Source organism: Fusarium vanettenii (assembly GCF_000151355.1).
Source record: "Fusarium vanettenii 77-13-4 chromosome 7 genomic scaffold NECHAsca_9_chr7_10_0, whole genome shotgun sequence".
Lineage (NCBI taxonomy): Eukaryota > Fungi > Ascomycota > Sordariomycetes > Hypocreales > Nectriaceae > Fusarium > Fusarium vanettenii.
This window is the reverse complement of record NW_003315875.1, coordinates 325,294-343,163: the sequence shown is the minus strand read 5'-3', so window position 1 is coordinate 343,163 and position 17,870 is coordinate 325,294. Positions and strand designations below refer to the sequence as shown.

Below are 17,870 nucleotides of genomic sequence, written 5' to 3'. Positions count from 1 at the left end.
TTCAGCCATTGCTAGCAAGAAATCTCGAGTTAGCCTTGCCCCTCTCTCGGAATTTCTAAATGCGCCGGCACCCAGTGGCCTTCTGACTGGTCGGTCGTCTAGCGGGACATGGAACTATCGTCTTGCGAGCCTCATCCCAGACAGGCCGACCCCAGCTCTTTGTTCCCATGGAATGCCATCCCGCTTCTCCACCCAAACTCCGTTGTCCGCTCCGCTTGACACGGATGATACAAGCCCCGGTTGACAGACGCTTGGAGCTGTTGCGTGCTAAGTCGAAAGACTATTCGTTATGATGTGTTGGACATGTGATTCTTGTATAAATAACACCAGATTCCACCCCCAATGCGAGACCCAGATACTCATCAATCAACCAACCTTCTATTCAAGACTAAGATCTATCGCACTCGACACTTAATCATAATGTCTTCGCCTCCATCTTTCGAAGCCCCTTGGTCCTTGGCCGAAAAGACAGCCATTGTTACCGGAGGCTCTCGCGGCATAGGACAAGCCATCGCTATTCACCTCTCCCGCAAAGGTCTTACCAAGCTGGCCATCACTTATGCCACCAACGTCCAGGCTGCTGAAGCTACTCTCGAAACATGCCGAGGCCTAGGAGTGAAGGAAGCAGTTGCAATTCAGGCGGATGCACTTGACCCCGAGTTCGGCCCTAAGCTTATCGCCCAAGTTCTTGAACGACTCAACACCACCACTATTGATATCCTTGTCAACAACGCCGTTTTGACCGACCACTCGAAGGTTCTTCCCGTCAAGGAGACTACCCTTCAGAGCTTCCTTGACGTGATGCAAGGAAACGTTTACGCCCCAGTTACACTCACCACTGCCCTCCTGCCTCATCTCCCAGCCTATGGAGGTCGTGTCATCAACATTTCAAGTGTCCTCGCCTACCAGGCCAACGCTGATCCCACCATGACATATGGAGCCAGCAAGACCGCTCTTCAAAGCTACACCCGCTCGTTTGCCGAGGCCTTTTCCAAGGAGTCTAGCGCGACCTTTAACAGTGTCATTGTGGGGCTGACACTTACTGATTCTATTAAGGCTAGCAAAGACTTGATGCCACCGGGTTATTTTGACGCACAGATTAGAGACACTTCGGCTGCGGATAGGATTGGTGTTCCTGAGGACATTGCATACATTGTTGGATTCCTTTCTAGTGAGGAGGGCCGTTGGGTCAATGGTGCTGCTATCAGTGCGAATGGAGGCAACAAGCTTGTCATGCCGGCACTAGGCTAAACTGATGTGCATAGCTACAGAGTTCTTTATGAAATTGCATGCTTCACTGGATAGGGAAAGACTTTGATGCAGTGATTTATTGATGGCTAAATACTCGACCCTTCGTAATCGACTCATGCGACTTGAAGCCTTTTGGCTGCTGGGAGTTGAAGCTAAATAAATACGTGTAAAAAGAATTGCCTTGTCAGAATTCGACATAAAGCGATTGAAGAAGTGAAGTTTTGTGCCATCCAACCTGCATCTTGCTCCCCTCGGGGCGAAGTGCCTTCACATTGGCCAAAGGGACACTGAAATGGGCATGTGAGCCGGCTCATCCGTGCAACAATGACGACGCGTAACGGTCATGCATGCTTGCTCACAACCTTGCCTCCCCAATAGTATTGCTCAGAGAAGCCCCTCCTGTCCAGGAGAAAGAGTTCCGTTGGTGACTGCATAACCGTGGGCTCGGATAAGGTGACCCCAAAGGGGCATGTACTTATCAGACCAGGGGAAGATCTTCTCGGCACCAGGAACGTTTCGCCAATCGCGCATCAACTCTCCAATAATGGTATACAGGCTGACCGTCTGCACGCCGGCCCTTGCCATGCGATCGTTGGAAACCTCGCGGACCAGAACTGAGCTAGTGCCTGATGCCTCAACATTGGCCCAGACTGAAAAGCCCTCCTCACGGAGAGAAAGAGCGAGGAATGTGGTGCACACGTCGGTTACGATGCCGGCAATAATGACTTGGGTCCTGTTGGTTGCTATCACTGCATTGCGGAACTCTTCGCTGTCCCAGGAGTTGATCTCGCCTTGTCTCTGGATGAGGGGGGCGTTGGGATGCATCTCTTTAATCTCGCGGACGAGCGGGCCGTTGGGGCCTGAAGCACACATTAGTCACTGTCTTAGGACAAGGTTTGACCCCCATTCACAGTGGAGAAGATTGCATACCTGAGTCGGCTGAAGTCGTGATAACGACTGGGATGTCAAAGGCTTCTGCAATGGCTGCATGCGCAATAGCCATGTGGTGGTAGAGAAGGGGATCAAAGTCCCTCACGACGTTAATCAGACCCTCCTGGATATCAACGATAAGGAGGACCTTGACAAAGTCAGTAAAGGAGGCTAGTGTGGCTTCTGGTGGTGTGACTTACGGCGTCGTCCTTATCCAATCGCTCGTACTTGAAGCCCGAGTCCTTTTTGCCGATAATGGCCGCGGGGAGCATTGCTGCGGCGAGAAGAGATGGAAACTTCATTTTGGCTAGTTCAAGTTGGTGGTTTGATGTCGTGAGGGATGTTTGAGGATGGGAGATGGGAGGATGTGTTTGATGCTGCTTAACGAATACCTCTAAGCTTGTTGAGGCCTTCACGTTTTATACCGATTTCTTTATTCTCGTAGCCTCGTCGATATTAACATCGTCGATGGTATCTTGATCTTCATCATCTTTCCTCATCCGGTGAAACCGAGCGCGACGCCTTAGAGTTGACGGGAGAAATAAAAGAGCCAATCCCCCGTCCTCAATCAATGCATGGGCGGGTTTTCTCCCGACTCAAAGCAACCCCCAAGCCCGGATTGGGGTCACACTAGAAGCCATCGCGTACTCAATTCCCCTCTTCTTGGCCCTTGTCGTGAGGATCGCAGAAACCCAAGTGGCGAACACAAGCCCGAGGAAGGTTGGCACTTGATGCACGAGCGGGAATGAAGCCCGACTTATACAATAACCGCGCGGCTCGGAGAGACTCTCATGAGGCTGGAGTCTTGGCTGTCAGCAGACTTGCAGGTGAGGCCAGTCAAAGAGGTGCGGGGCCGGGGTGAGACGGACAACTGCCGGGTCCGTTCCTGTTGGCAAAACTCAGCTTGGAGGAGGGTTCAGCTGAGGCATCTTGGCCCTGCAGTGAGGCTCGGGTTACGCGGATAAGCATATCTGGGTGAACATGTGGGGATACACAGCAGGGGGCCAGCGTTGCCTTGCGGTTGAGGATGGAAATTGGACGGATATGATTCGCTCCGCGCTCAGTTTCGCCCCTTTTGGCAATGGGTTCCCACCTTTGGCATACTGTATGTACTGTCGTCCCGCCACAACGGATAATCTTGGCAACATGCAGCCGACAGTTTCCGGGTCTGATAACCTGGGTTGTTGCACAGTGTTTTTCGGTGACAAAGGAGACCTTGGCAATTGGTGTGGACTGCTCGTGAGGCCAGCCTGCCTGGTGGGAAAGGGGTTATAATAGAGTTCTTACGTGACACGGATGGGCTTGAAAGGTGACACAAGAGGAGAAACTAACTGCGGTCAGTGCAATATTTCGGGCGAAAGTAATGTCTAGGTATCTAATGTACTTGGTATTCTTGGCGATATATTCAAGAACATGTCTTTCTGTGTATCTTTTGGCAACATGTGCGAAACCCACTGTGCGAAGGACAGTCCTGGCACCCTTCAATATCAGCAGGATGTCAGGAATGCTGACAAAACTGCTTGCAGGCAGCTAAGTTTCAAGGTCTCCTTTCCTCATCCAGTAGCCTTGTCTGCTCCACGGGTGCTTTCTTCTGTAACGTTACCCAAATGGCTGCCCCAATGATCAGGGCGCTGCCGACGAAGCTTGTAACCGGCGGTGTGGTTCCCCAGACGACGCGCTCAATGATGAGTGCAAAAACCATTTGAACGTACTATTGGCTGGGTTAGACGGCCCCTGATAGGCTCTGTAGTGTGGAACAAACTTACGATGAGATTGGTGGCTCTTCCTGCCTTTTCCCTCTGCAGACCTTCCGTCAAAAGGACCTGAAGCAAAAAACCCGAGACTCCGATTGAAAGGAGGAGAATCCTATTGAAGTTAGTCACCAACCCTGGGAAAAAGCAAGTTGTCAATTTTGGGCCACATACCACTCGATGGTGCTTTTGGGGATCTCGAACTGGAGATCAGGATGAATCATGATGATGAGGAACGAGCTGACAGTCGCCAACGTAGCAAAGTAGTTGACGCTCACGAGAGAGTGCGCTCGCTTCCCAATCGCGCGGATTGTGCTGTATGCCGTGGCCGCCGCAAAGGAACCGAAGATGGAGCACATGATGGCGATAGCACGCTCAGCAGGCGTCACTTCTGGCGGTGGAAGAATGCCTCCTTGAACAACTACGCCGGGAACGATGGATTCCACGCCAGTAGATAATGCCGATGCATTGGCGCCTTCGGGAAACAAGAATGCTGGTCGGGCGACAAAGAGCACGCCTGTGAAGGCGATGAAGCCGGCAGCAGCTTCTTTGACAGTGAAAGGTTCCTATCGACAACAGTTGGTAAGAAGTTCGTGATGCAAGGTGTGCTTGACATACATGTAAAGCGACCCAAGAGATGGACGCCGTCATGGTAGGGACGAGGAACGTGATAACGGTTGCGTCAGAGATGGCTAGGTACGACAACGAGTCTAAGATTGTTAGAAGCTGGAATTTTTGGTGATTTCATCCACAGGTGAGCAAGTCTGTTCTTACAGTATAGGCCAATCAACCCGGCAGTTCCGGCAAACCCTCGTAGGAGTAACAATCCCCTGACCTCTCGTGGGCCAAAGGGGAAGCCAGGAACTTTCTTATACCACATGCCTAGAGATCCAGCGATGGCAGTGGCCAGCATCCGCACAAAGATGACTTGCAAGGCATGATATTTTGTTTCGAAACCCGTTTCCAACAATCGAGTTGTCATGGTCATCTGTCTTTGTCAGTGCATCATGAAGTTTCTCCGCAATTGAGGGAGTGTACAATAGACCCAAACATTTGTGCCAAAAAGACAAGAAACAACCCAATATTGTTGTTGTAGATCGACTTGAGAGTTACCCACAGACTGTTTCCATTCAGAGACTCCTGTTGGCTTGTCTCAGGGCAATCTAAGGCGTCATTGGACGCCGCAGGGCCCCCATTGGCGATAAGAAGGGGGGAGGCTTCCGGAGGATTTGACGCCGGAGCTGGGGTTTTGATTGTGCCGTAAGACATGGCGGTAGTCAATCGAGTTATTCTGGAGTATTTTGCAGGCCGAAATGTTTTTACTCCTGGGTCAATTAAATTTTTGCCCCTCGCCCCTCGCCTCTTTTCCTTGTTTGCCGCTTCTATCCGGATTTCGAAGCGATATCGGCCGGACTAAAGTTTGCCCTAGTCTCCCATTCTGTATAATCTGCATAACTTGAGTAATACGCAGGGATTAATAGAGTGCCTTTGTGTTGTTCAAGAAGGTAGGTATTATAAAGTGTGAAGTATAAGTAAAAGACTATCTTGAAATATAAATGTAGATGACACAAGCTCTATGGCTCCTTCTTGGACCATGTTACCTGTCTTTTGTTTTGGACAATTAAAGTCCTCAGTAACGTCTGAACTGAGACTACTGCTATACTCCCCTGCACCCATCATGATGAGGGGAAGGAAATGACATCTGGAAGACGTAAGTCCCAATTGTATATCAAAAAGAATTCCCCAACATGGGATGTCATAGTTTCACAGCAAAACGCTCCCGAAGCCATCCTCCATAACGATAGAAGAAGAGTGGTACGGGAAGAAAGGCCACGCCTATAAAACCCAGGACGCTGTTCCCCCACCCAAGTCCTAGGTCTGCGTATAAAGACGGACCCGCCAAAGGAATGAAAGCAGCAAAAAGAAGTCGAAGAATCACGTTGGCAGCCAACGCAGACGCAGCAGCCTCAGGGCCAAAAGCCTCCACCAAATAGAGCTGAGTTGGCGTTATAATCCAGAGAAAGCCGAATCCAAACAAGGCGGTGCCGAGGATGGGCACAATCCAGTGAGTCTGCTTCTCAGCTGCCCAGCCGTACCAGAAGATGCCGATGGGCACAGCAGGCATGGCCCATATCATTGGCTTCAGGCGTCCTTCAGGTTTGGGCGAATCTCCAAGTGCTTTTTGTAACTTGTCGCTCACGGTGGCGTAGGCCCCGAGAGAGACTATCATTCCAATTCCGACACCAAGATATGACAAGCCAGAAATGCCTGCGGAGAAGTGATATTGTTCCTCGAAGACGGTGGGAAACGTGGTAAACAGGATAAAGAGGAGGCCGAAAACAAAGGCGCACATGAGGGAAAGGAGGAGTACGATCGGCGATAGGAAGAGAAGCTTTGTTGGTCGAACAATGGCGCGGAGGAATAGCTGGCGGGGGGTCAGGCCTTTATCCATTATGGAAACCAGAGCAGCATTGCCAGTTTCTTTCCGGAGGCGAGCAGCTTTCCATTTTAGGAGCACGACGGCATTGGTCTCGCGGAGGAAGAAGACTGAAATGATAAATGATACTCCTGCCTAGGTCGAAGAGTTAGCGGCTTGAGAGTAGTAGGGGTTGTGCTCTACTCACTAGGATTGTGATGATCCAAAAAGTCCATCGCCAGCCAATTGACTCGGACACAAAGCCACCAATAATCGGACCCAACACCTTGAGGAATGTCAGCCTCATCACGGTTTGCGTTGGATAATGATACTTACGGGTCCCAGAAGTGGTCCTATCATCCATAAAGACATTACCCTCCCACGCTGAGCTGGCGGGACGACGTCTGCGACGGTTCCTCCGCCAACTGTCAATGGACCTGAAGCAGCACACCCGGCAATGAATCGAAAAGCTAGAAACATGCCAGTGTTTTTGCTCAGAGCACATCCGATGATGAAGCCAATGTAAATGATATTGCAAGTGTGGTAGATGACAAGGCGTCCATATAGCTCGGATAGTGGTGCAATGAACATCGGCCCAACGGCGAAGCCGCAGAGGTAAATGGACACAGTGAGACTAACGATCGTAGAACTGGTGATATGGAACTCCCTGGCAAGGGCGGCGGCTCCGGGTGCAAACATTGTCGCAGCGAGGTTTCTGTATGTGCATCAGTTAGTACTGGACTTTCTTCGCCAAAGGAATGCCTTACGCAGTCAGCAAGAAAGCGCTGGCTAGGACTACTTGGGTCATCCGTTTCCATTCTGACCAGTTTCGGGGGTTTTGGGGATCGTCTGGCCCATCCCAGTCGACGACATTGTCCTTTGTCTCTTGTTCTTGTTCAATGGCTGTCTGGTCAGACTCGTTGGATTGTTGGTCATGGTGGCCGTCTTCCATTAAGGAAGGCTTCTCATGGGCGGATTCCAAGTCGGCTGCCATGATGTGCTGTCGAGGGTGGTGTGGCTCTGGGATATTGGCGCGTGTTTGTTCACTGGTGCCAGGCTTTGCTTTTTAAAACAAAACAGGCTAGCACTTCAGAAGGCGGTTGGATCTTATATTTCATCATTGCTTGCTATTTATTTGAAGCCAGGGTCATGGCCCCTTGGGCAGTGGCTAGCTAATTGCATCAGCTACTGATTTGGTTACATGGTATGTTAGTGCGGAGTTAAACCTTCTTATATCCGTCCGGATGGTCGATACGGAGGTTTGACGCGGAGGGTCGCACGGAGGATCGGATGGTCGTTGTTTTCTTCATGGCCTCTGAATTTGCTCCGATAACATCTTCCTGCTGTTATTGAAGTGCCTCTGAAAGTGTAGGAGTCAATTCTGCTTTGGGCATCCCAGATTACCCACCCTCCGAGGTTAACCTCCGCCAGTACCTCAATCTAAGCACACCATGGCCGACGATGCTCCGCGTCCGCGTCCCCCGCCAAATCGACGCAGAGACAAAGCCCAGCTTTCTTGCGATCCCTGTAGACATCGAAAGTAAGTGCTCATTCGTCATCTGTCACAATGCCGTGCGCCCCTGACTTGACTCTGCCAGGCTGAGGTGCGACCGACACCACCCATGCGGAGCTTGCTCAAGGCGTGGCCTTGTCAACTCGTGCAATTATGCGACGTCACCTTCTTCGACGCCCGATGCTCCGCGCTCCGTTGCTCCACAAAAGTCCACCAGCCTTCATGGCAGGATCTCTGAACTCGAGAACCTTGTCGTGACCCTCATGAAAGGCCAACCGCTCCCAACTGCGCCCGCACCAAAATCGCCATCACTCGCAGATGTGCTCCCTGACATCACAAGACCAACAGAAGCTCAAGATGGAGTTGCCTCCCCGGCAGACCCTGGCACCCTAGAGGTGCGCGAGTCTGGAACCAGCTATGTCCAAAGCGTCCACTGGGAGGCCATTCTTACCAAAATCAGAGGACTCAAGGAGGACCTTGTCACTGATAGCAAGCCTCCGCTTGGTTCGCACTTGTTCTATGGTCCGAATCGTCATGCAACTCGAGATGAGATACTGGCTGCTGTTCCTCCTCGCCCGGTTGTTGACCGCTTCATGGCCCTTCACTTCGATTCCTACATTATCACTCCATGTCAGTACACCTAAGCTTTGTCTCCGCCCTCACAGGCACTGATTGTGCTGCAGATCTAATCCATGGCAAGAAGTTTCTCCGAGAGGTGGGTTCTTTTGATGACCGATGACGAGGAGTCTGACATTTGACCAGTACGAAGCCTTCTGGGAAGATCCATCTACAACATCCATCGCTTGGATTGGTCTCATGTTCTCAATGTTATATATCGCTGCCCAGTTGCAGACCTTTGCCATTGACTTTCCCGACGGACGAGCCGAATCACTCAAGGCGGAGTATCTCACCGTGAAGGATGCCTTCCGGGAGAAGGCAGTGCAATGTCTGATTCTGGCTAGGTATACAACGGGAGGACCATATATCCTGGAAACCCTCATAACGGTCCTTACCGGAGAGTTTATTCTCTTGAAAGACGGCGTTACCGACGGCTGGCTCTCGATCGGGATGATACTTCATCTTGCAATGCGCATGGGCTATCACCGGGACCCAGACCACTTTCCCGGAATATCTCCATTCGAGGGTGAGATGCGCAGACGCATCTGGACCACAATCCTGCAATTGGATCTCGTCATATCCTTGGAGATGGGCCTTCCTCGAAGTGCCACAGATACGCACATCGACACAAAACCGGCGCGTAATCTGCGCGACTGTGATTTCGACGAGGATACAACCGAAATGCCTCCGCCGAGGCCAGAAACGGAATGGACGCCGGTGCTACCTCTAATTGCAAGAGGGCGACTAATAACAGCTCTTGGTTTGATTTGTGACATCAACACCGATATTAATCCCCCTTCCTACGACGAGCTTACTAAGGTTGATGCACTTCTTAAAGACGTGCACAATCGTGCTATTCCGCCCGTGCTACGCTGGGAGGCTATGCCACACCCCATCACGGATAGTCCAACCCTTGTCGTACAGCGGGTGAGTATCGAGACGACCTACCGCAAATCACGCATCCTCCTCTACCGAAGAGCTTTGCTTGGGCAACAGCGGGACAGGGAGTCGGTGACGATTTGTTTAGATTCCGCACTCAAGATCCTATCATTTCAACAGATGCTTCACGAAGAATCTCAGCCATTTGGTCGTCTGTGTCAGCTCAGATGGAAGGTCACGCGTATTTTCAACCAGGATGTCCTCCTTGCAACCAGCGTGCTCTGTCTCTACCTCCAAGACGTCGATAAATTTGAGACCGCAGGACAGACAACTAGGGCTGAAGAGATTCGGCAACAGTTAACCATCTCGCACAACATTTGGCGTCAGATGAGTACGGCATCTGCAGAAGCTGGGAAAGTAGCCAAAGCTCTGAGCATCGTTCTCGGAACCACAGAAGCGTCTCCCGAGGATGGCACCGGGCCTGCTTCTTACGACTTTCTGGCGGATTTCGATGCGAGCGAATTTGGTGCAACGTTGAACAATCAATGTGAGAAGAACATCCGGTCATGTCGACTGCAACTAACAGAAAGATTTCACAGACTTTTCTTCGAGCTTCTGCTCTCCTCTTAGCTTTTTTGATAATGTACTGGAAACGCGGGGAATATAAGACAACCGTGCTTAATATAGCGCTCTCTCGATTTTCTCGCTATCCTATGAGGATTTAATAGACGGTCTCTGCCGATAAAGAGTGACCTAAACGTGTTCTTTTTCACTTCCAAACGCCATTCCCTGGATACAGTTGCGAAGAGAGGCAGGCGGAGAGAAATTTCAATCACCTCCGCTATGATCTGTAGGCGGACCTCGAGGGCGAGGGAGGTGAAATTGGTGGGCGGCGGGGATGGACTCGCAGAGGCCATCGAGTCAGAGTTAACGATACACTGTAGAATGTTGTTTATTTCTGGTGTTGGCAATGAAACAACTCGGTTTGATGACAAGGTAGGATTTCATCGGGCTGGAAGAGGTTGAGTGACTTGGGAGTCCCCTCAAGTCAAGCAACAGGTCGGTCAACTCAATATACTGACACATCAGACTCGACCCCAGACCTCGAAGGCAGGCAGCAGGATGATTACTCCCAAGTACATCGAGTGTATGTGCCTCTTCGGTTACCACTGTCCCTATTCTTCTTCGTGGCCAGGATTGAGGCCGTCTTCAATGGTAAAACTAACCTGGCTGTACTGGACCGATAACCGACAGTAGCCAGCTGGGAAAAATAGCATCATCGCTCCAACAGATGTTAATTTCTAAGCAGTAGCTCTACACTTGGAATAACCGTCTACGAAGCCGAGCACTTATTGTGGACTACCTATGGGAAGAGGAAATGACTCGAGAAGGCAACCGACCGTGAGCGCCGGTGGAAGCCGTTCCCGCCGGGCCCCACTCCACGGATCTCCGTCTTGGTTAAGCGTCCCCGGGCCTTTATCAGCCTATCTCCCTTCAACCCCTATACAGCGTCTAAAAGCCTATCCTCGGAACGAGTTTGGCTATACATAGTACTATCATCAATCTGAACACCAAATGTAACCGTGCGATCTGAGAAGGTGAAGAGCTGCGATTGACGTCTGAGTGATCGGGTGCCCTCAGTTGGGCAGAGTGTTGCTAGCACTGGTAAACAAATCAGCTTACTCCTTGGATATTGGTTGATTAGGTTATCACGATGACCCAATGAGAGACGGGCTTACATAAAGATCTCCGCCGACGACCTCGTTTACACCACTTAATCATGATGTAAACCGTCGGGGGTAACGCAACAACAAGGGCTACCATCGCGATCATGGCTTCAGTGTTCATTGCAAATGCTTGGGTCTCTTTGCCCTTGGGAGAAAAGATGGCAATGTGGCTGTAGGGGTAGAAAACGATGTTCAAGAAACGGGGTTGGTTCGTCTAGTTGTGAGGGTGCAGTGTCGTTGATCTCAAAGCAGCAGCTCGAGCCTTTATCTTGCTGTCGTGCATTTTAAGGAAAGATAGACGGGGATAGCAGTGCTATATGGTGGCTGTTCCTCTGGGAGGATAGATAGCATTCATGATTCGGCTGTGCGGGGTCAAGGCCAGAAAAGGGGCGTGTTTGTGTTGTTATGATTGTGGCATTGGCCAATGAATGAGCCGACAATAAGGGGCCATTCGACAGCACTGCCCTTTTGATTTGGGACGCGACGAATAGGAAGCTCCCTAACCGTTATGCGGGGCTTACCTCTCGCCGTCGGTGAGCCCAGTGGATTCTGTGATACGTGACACAGAAAAGGGGCGCCTCAGGCAGGCCACCTTGGCAAGCTTTTGATTCCGTCTTCTACCAATCAGATCAGGAGAACCTAGAGCCTGATTTACTACGATGTACAAGGTACTTGGATAGACGCAAGATACAAATAGCCGAGGAATTTCCCAAGAAAAACACACCTTGCAATCCATCTTCTCAACTAAACCTGCTGAAATCTACACGGGCTTTCTCTCTATCAGAAACCTCAACTCCCTTGATCCCCAATCCTTTGCCATCGCCATGCTCTTCCACCATGGCATCACACGGAAGAACTAATTTTAAACACCCGTCACCGAGGGTATCCCACGTCCTGGAGTCCGACGCGATAGAGTCGGTGTCTAGCCCGAAACCCCAGGATAACGATTTCTCTCAACCATTCTATTCTCCTCCTGCCACTCCCTTCCACACGTCCTTCAGCCCTTCAGAACAAGCTGTCGACTTTGGTGTGGGCTACTTGGATATCGCTCCCCTCGTGGGGAATGCTGAACAGGTCATGCCAGCGCAGGATCAATCACGGATGAGTCTTACCATGGAGCCTATGAATCCTGTGTTCTTTGACAATCCCGCAGTCTTCAACATTGTGTCTGAACCTCCTCTTGAGGAGGCTCATGAACAAAGAATGAAGCTTGCGAAGCCTCAGTCCACCGAAGACCGATTGCTGCAGCACCTGCCCCTCATTCGGCATGAATACCTCACGTGCGACAGGCCATTAAAAAGTGTTGTCACCTTACTAGCGACGCTGGGGCATACAATCACGTTTGTGCCCATATCAGCATTACCTTCATCTTCACGTAACTAACTCAGTCTTGACCTTTTTAGACAGGGACAACTTTGCTATCAGCTCAAGAAATGGGGCATCTCGAAGAACATCGGCCAAAAGACGTGGCAGCATATCGGTCGCAAGATCGAGAAGCGCAAGCGCGAGGGCAAGGAGAGCGAGGTGATCCATTGCGGCAAGCGAATGAAGCCATCAACCACCAACAAGGCGATCAACCGTCATCGCGAGACCAACATCTTTACCCAGATCTCTCAGCGTAAGACAAGTCCATCTATCTTAACCAGTTGTCCCTGTTTTCTAACCTGATAACATTATCTAGGCCACTCCTCTCTTCCATCTCCAACCAACCCGTACCTGAATGTGTGTACGCCACAGCCACTTGCGATGGAGTTCAATTGGCCAAATTCTTTGCCCTGGTTCAAATTCCGGGAGACATACGAGACATGTAAGCCGGAATCTAAGCCAGTATGCCATGGGTAACTAATATACATTTCATACAGTGACCCTCAACTTTCAGCGATCCGACAACTCCCACCTTAGCTCCACGGATCATCTTCAGGGAGTCCATATGGCGACTTTCGATCTAATTACAGAATATCAATTCAAAAGAGTTCACTCAGTCAACGTGCAGCCTTGCATCTCTAGATTGGCGGCAAATATCGGCAGGGCCATGCCAGAATGGTACCCAGGAGAGCACTTGCAAACAACTCAAGCCATCGTACAACGCCCAGCAAGAGAGTCTATACATCATTATCTCAAGTTCATCATCTACCAGATCTCCAACAACCTTCCACAATTTACTGATAAAAAGTCATGGTCAAAGTTTCGAGATCTCCTTATAGGAATCGGTATTTTGCGAATTGATCTCGGGGGACCTTACCAGCAAGACGCAACCATCAAGGCATTCGTGGAAGGTCTTTTCCGGAATGAGATGATTTGGGGGAGATTTGGTGATGAAGGTCATGACCTAAATTTCGTCACATGGCTCCTCAAGTCAGGTCAAGATCCCAACACTGCAGTCATGCTAGGGGTGGAGGACGACGTCGAGCAAGCCACCCCTCTCCAAGCGGCGGCATCTGGGGGTTTTGAGAAACTGGTTGACCTGCTTCTTACATTCCACGCGGATATGAGCCCCAGCAGGCAATATCCCGTGTCAGTCGTTACGCTTTTGATGAGGGCTATACGTCCAGATGCCCTCAAATTACGTATCATCAAGCGTCTATTCCAACATGACGATTCCATCAACCGGGAAGGGATTCTTCACGCAGCAATTGAGCTACGCGACATGGACTTTGTCCACGAGATCTTGCGTCTGGACATTGACGTCACCAAAACATTCGAACGAAAAAGCCTTCCGTTTTACGAGGAGAATGCGCTGAGTGTAGCTCTTGCGACAGGCAAGGACTTTACGGATGTGATTCTACAACATGTCCTACCTCACGATCTGTTCAAGCTTGTTACAGTGGATGTTTTTATCGCTGTTGCTGTTGAAGGCGATGATGATGCTATCAGTCGCCTTCATAACATCCGGCCGGTTGGATCTGGTCGGAATCAGTGCGGCATCACTCCACTCGAAGCAGCAGTGTATGCTGGCCGGCTGAGTACTTGCAAGGTGCTTCTCGCCCTCTACAACGGACTGTCACCCACCCTCCTCTTTCTTGCAGCCCTCGGAGGGCATGAGGATGTATTGCAACTTCTAATCCGGGAAGGAGCGGATGTGAATGGAATTGTCGACCCGGCCGTCTGTGGAGAGTTTCGCGAGGGCAACGGACCACCCTTGAAGAAAGACGTCTTCAAGACTGGTTCTTCTCCTACAATTGTCTACATGATGCAGCGGGTACCCGCCGAAGACCTAGGGGTGTCATCATTGAATTGCTTTTCAGTTTTGATCGAAAAAGGTGCTAAAATGACCAGTGGAGCGGTATCTTGGTCCGCAGAAGGATGTGCTGTACGTCCACTTCTCGCCGCGCTGGGTGCTGGCGGCAGCCCAGATGAAAAGAACCCTTCAGGAAAAAGTGCGCTTCAGTCTGCGTTGCATGAAACCCCCGATTGGAGTAAAGCCAGTTCTGCTCAAAGGCGGTTTAAGACTGTGCAAGCACTCTTGAAAAATGGGGCGAAGCTTCTTGGGGGAGAAGTTGCTTCGGCGATTCGGCTTCAAGACGAGAGCTTAATCGAGCTTCTGCTGAGCTCTGGTGCAGGTTTGAAGGACACGAGCAACGAGGGAGTGTCTCGCCTTGAGATTGCAATTGCTTTTGGAAGTCAAGAGATGGTTCGACAAATGCGTGAAGCTTGCTCTGGCCAGTACGATCCGGGATCCTTATGTGCAGCGGTTCAGGCCCGAGATCTGCCGCTCGTGGACTCCCTTCTCTCCAATCGTCCCAGAAAAGCAAATTGCCACCTTCTGGAAGGCACAGCTGTCGGCGTGGCTGCCAGGTCCGGAGATTCTGATCTTTTGCGAAAACTCCTTCATCATCTCCAGCTTGATGGGGAACCAATTTTGGCGTTGCTTCCCCGGGTGCAGCGGGACTGCGAGAGACAAGTTGGGAAACGTCTCTTTTGGCGCCAATCCTTCCGTAGGCGTCCTTACACATGCACCAAGCACAGCCCCTTGGCCCTTGCTGCCTTGGGTACGGATACTACAGGATTCCGCGAGCTCCTCGGGGCAGGGTGTCGTGCCGACCTCCTTACCTGGATCTTCATCGCTCAGACTGAGAACTTCCTGTGCCTGGAGATGCTAAGCGAATATCAGCAACGGCTTGACAACCTCCCCGGATCGGGAAAACCATTGTTCCCCGCTATCAGGAGGAAGAACAAACAGCTAGTCCAGGCTCTGCTCAAAGCTGGGGCGAACGTTAACGACTACGGAACACGCAGTTGGTCCCCACTTCAGATGTCAGTAATGGCAGGGAACTTGGAATTGGTGAGTTGCCTTCTAGAGAGGGGAGCAAAAGTCAATGCACCGCCAAGTTTTGATAGGGGAGCCACAGCTCTTCAAGTCGCTGCCATGAAGGGGTATCTTGGATTGGCACGCCATCTGCTTGATTGCGGGGCTCGAGTGAATGCCCGAGGGGCAGACTGGCATGGAAGAACGGCACTAGAGGGGGCAGCAGAACGGGGGAGGCTTGATATGCTGGAGCTCTTGATTCGTGATGCTCTCACCACCGGAAATGGGCGCCGCCAATTCATCCGGGCGGTAAAGTTTGCAACGGAAGGGGGATATTACGCTGCAGCGGACCTTTTGAGACGTAGCCGGGAGTGGACCGAGGAAGATGAGCATCTATTTGTGAGCGAGGACCTCATCGATCGAGAAGGAAACTACCGTGAACTAGGCTGTTGTGATGAGATTCACGGATCAGGAACCGAGTGTATTCGCGACTCTCGAGAGAGTAAGGATAGCTGTTCTGAGAGTGAGGATAAGTGTTCTGAGAGTGAGGATAGCTATTTTGAGAGTGAGGATAGCTGTTCTGAGAGTGAGGATAGCTGTTCTGAGAGTGAGGATAGCTGTTCTGAGAGTGAGGATAGCTGTTCTGAGAGTGGGGATGCCTATTCTGATAGCTCTGAAGTCTGAACTAGGGTATCTATAACGGTGCATCTACGCCATCACGCCACAGGGTAAAAGATTAGGTACCTGCTAAGAAGACGAGGAGGTTTGCCAGTTGCAGTAATAAAGGCCTATGTGAGAGAGAATTTAGTAAAGAGGGGACTCTATGTAATTACAGGTGAGTTTGTTACTTTGTTAAATATAGAAAGCCTTAAATGCTAGTTAATAAAAGGTTAAATAACCTACGCTTCTTAAGAAGTAAGACATATTAAATATTTAAGGGATGTAGTATAAAGTAAGTTATTACTAAGCGTTAATTAAAACAATAAAGTATTTATATTATAAGTAATTTAAGAAAGTAAATTACTTAAAAATATTTTTTAATCTTATTACAATTATAATCAAGAGTTTGTTTTTTAATTATATCTTAGATATATTTAAAATAGCTAAGTAAGATATTTAATTAAATATTAGAATATACTTAGTACTATTTAATATATGCCTTAGCTACTATATATAAAAGCGGCGACATGTTTTATTAATATACTCCTTTTAAATATAATTCTTTTATATATTATAAAAACAAAAGACTAGTAACTATACTAAAACTTGCGATATGGCCAAACCCATCATAAGACACTTTTATTAACACACAAATTGCTTGATCCTCTGTCTCGCTCCTTGGATCATGCTCACCCGCATCTATAACTATTTCCCTCGGTGCTGTCCCACTCCTGAAACCATGGGATTATTTGATCGTCTGCATAGTCCCACGTGTCAGGGACTTGATAACCAGACGGAATAGAGACACGGTAGTTGCTAGGCGCCATGAAATAGAACCCTGGTGGCCGCTGCTGCTGGCTCATCTTGGCAATCTCAACAAAGATCCAACGCTCTAGTTTCCCGCGCAAGAACTTCTCCCAAGCTTTGCAACCCTGACCACGCCTACCGTTTGCGTATACATCTCGTAGTGCAGTGAACTCTACCCCAGGTTGTATACTGGCCGATACGCGCCGGCTATCACCACTCGATTCCCACACGACAGAAAATACACTTCTATCAAGGACATGATCAGGAGTGTAATCTCCAGGAGGTACATCCCTAAGGTTTATAACCAGCGACCTGGTTCCCCCAATTCGACGGCACTCATTTCCGGTCATGAATTTTTTTGTTTGATCCGGCCAAAGCATATCGCGAGTTGTCCATCCTAATTTGGCATGTCGTCGAAGTGTTTGACCGAGTGCACTGTTGAAAGGCGTCAAAGGGTAGAACTTGTGACGCACAATAGTCGGAATCGGGAGTAGTGAGTAGGCTTTATTCCAGGATATCATGTTTAGGCTAGCCGTCGTGCTGGCCTCATTAATGAGGTTGATGATCGGAGGACCGATTGTAGCCTTTATGACGATGTATAGCCCTGGAGCGTTTTTTCTCTCCAGGATCTTGTCTTGTCGTGATTCCGCCCTGTAATCTTCATGATCTCGCAAATAGTCGATGAAGCCTTGTGATTTGAGCCCTTGTTCGACGTACAAGGCCAGTGTGGTGACATCCCAACGGCCAAATTCAAAGAAGTTTCGAACAAAACCTCCCGCAATGAGTCCATCGTACTTTCCCAGCTCACTTCGGAAGCGCATAGGATCTTTAACAAAGGGTCCCAGTTGTTTGTTGATGTTGAGCAGATGTGGCGAATCCGTCATGTAATCAACCAGCCAACGCAGGGATCGACATGTTGCATGTAACGCGTAAATATCTGCAATCCTGAGATGAAAGAGAATCGTGTCTACAATGGTCAAGCTTGGGTTTTGAGACTTGTCGCTCAACAACCCGATAAGTTTTGAAACGGACTTCTCAGACGGAGCCATGATAGCGGGGTATCTTGGTGTCA

At 49.9% G+C, this 17,870-nt stretch overlaps 7 protein-coding genes across 7 annotated transcripts; 3 read left to right on the top strand and 4 right to left on the bottom strand.

Annotated features, from left to right (window-relative positions):
- Nucleotides 1-420: 420 nt before the first annotated feature.
- Nucleotides 421-1,251, top strand: NECHADRAFT_44891 (uncharacterized protein; the record flags this gene model as incomplete). Its single annotated transcript, XM_003049296.1, has 1 exon — nucleotides 421-1,251. One exon carries the CDS (start codon nucleotides 421-423, stop codon nucleotides 1,249-1,251), a length of 831 nt encoding a protein of 276 aa, XP_003049342.1.
- A 384-nt stretch (nucleotides 1,252-1,635) lies between these two features.
- Nucleotides 1,636-2,483, bottom strand: NECHADRAFT_94956 (uncharacterized protein; the record flags this gene model as incomplete). Its single annotated transcript, XM_003049057.1, has 3 exons — nucleotides 1,636-2,111; nucleotides 2,182-2,329; nucleotides 2,382-2,483. The coding sequence occupies 3 exons, from the start codon at nucleotides 2,481-2,483 to the stop codon at nucleotides 1,636-1,638; spliced, it is 726 nt and encodes a 241-aa protein (XP_003049103.1).
- A 1,235-nt stretch (nucleotides 2,484-3,718) lies between these two features.
- Nucleotides 3,719-5,201, bottom strand: NECHADRAFT_45556 (uncharacterized protein; the record flags this gene model as incomplete). Its single annotated transcript, XM_003049056.1, has 6 exons — nucleotides 3,719-3,892; nucleotides 3,948-4,047; nucleotides 4,107-4,498; nucleotides 4,551-4,642; nucleotides 4,707-4,920; nucleotides 4,971-5,201. The coding sequence occupies 6 exons, from the start codon at nucleotides 5,199-5,201 to the stop codon at nucleotides 3,719-3,721; spliced, it is 1,203 nt and encodes a 400-aa protein (XP_003049102.1).
- A 487-nt stretch (nucleotides 5,202-5,688) lies between these two features.
- Nucleotides 5,689-7,342, bottom strand: NECHADRAFT_94955 (uncharacterized protein; the record flags this gene model as incomplete). Its single annotated transcript, XM_003049055.1, has 5 exons — nucleotides 5,689-5,768; nucleotides 5,829-6,504; nucleotides 6,557-6,634; nucleotides 6,685-7,063; nucleotides 7,116-7,342. 5 exons carry the CDS (start codon nucleotides 7,340-7,342, stop codon nucleotides 5,689-5,691), a joined length of 1,440 nt encoding a protein of 479 aa, XP_003049101.1.
- A 457-nt stretch (nucleotides 7,343-7,799) lies between these two features.
- On the top strand, nucleotides 7,800-9,988 carry NECHADRAFT_94954 (uncharacterized protein; the record flags this gene model as incomplete). Its single annotated transcript, XM_003049295.1, has 5 exons — nucleotides 7,800-7,888; nucleotides 7,947-8,491; nucleotides 8,545-8,576; nucleotides 8,714-9,490; nucleotides 9,539-9,988. 5 exons carry the CDS (start codon nucleotides 7,800-7,802, stop codon nucleotides 9,986-9,988), a joined length of 1,893 nt encoding a protein of 630 aa, XP_003049341.1.
- A 1,934-nt stretch (nucleotides 9,989-11,922) lies between these two features.
- Nucleotides 11,923-16,015, top strand: NECHADRAFT_82615 (uncharacterized protein; the record flags this gene model as incomplete). Its single annotated transcript, XM_003049294.1, has 4 exons — nucleotides 11,923-12,365; nucleotides 12,489-12,703; nucleotides 12,767-12,892; nucleotides 12,948-16,015. 4 exons carry the CDS (start codon nucleotides 11,923-11,925, stop codon nucleotides 16,013-16,015), a joined length of 3,852 nt encoding a protein of 1,283 aa, XP_003049340.1.
- A 674-nt stretch (nucleotides 16,016-16,689) lies between these two features.
- NECHADRAFT_27878 (uncharacterized protein) lies at nucleotides 16,690-17,427 on the bottom strand (the record flags this gene model as incomplete). The annotated part of the gene is made up of 1 exon (XM_003049054.1): nucleotides 16,690-17,427. A coding segment is annotated over one exon (738 nt), but the record flags the coding sequence as incomplete, so codon positions are not given.
- Between the last annotated feature and the right edge of the window lie 443 nt (nucleotides 17,428-17,870).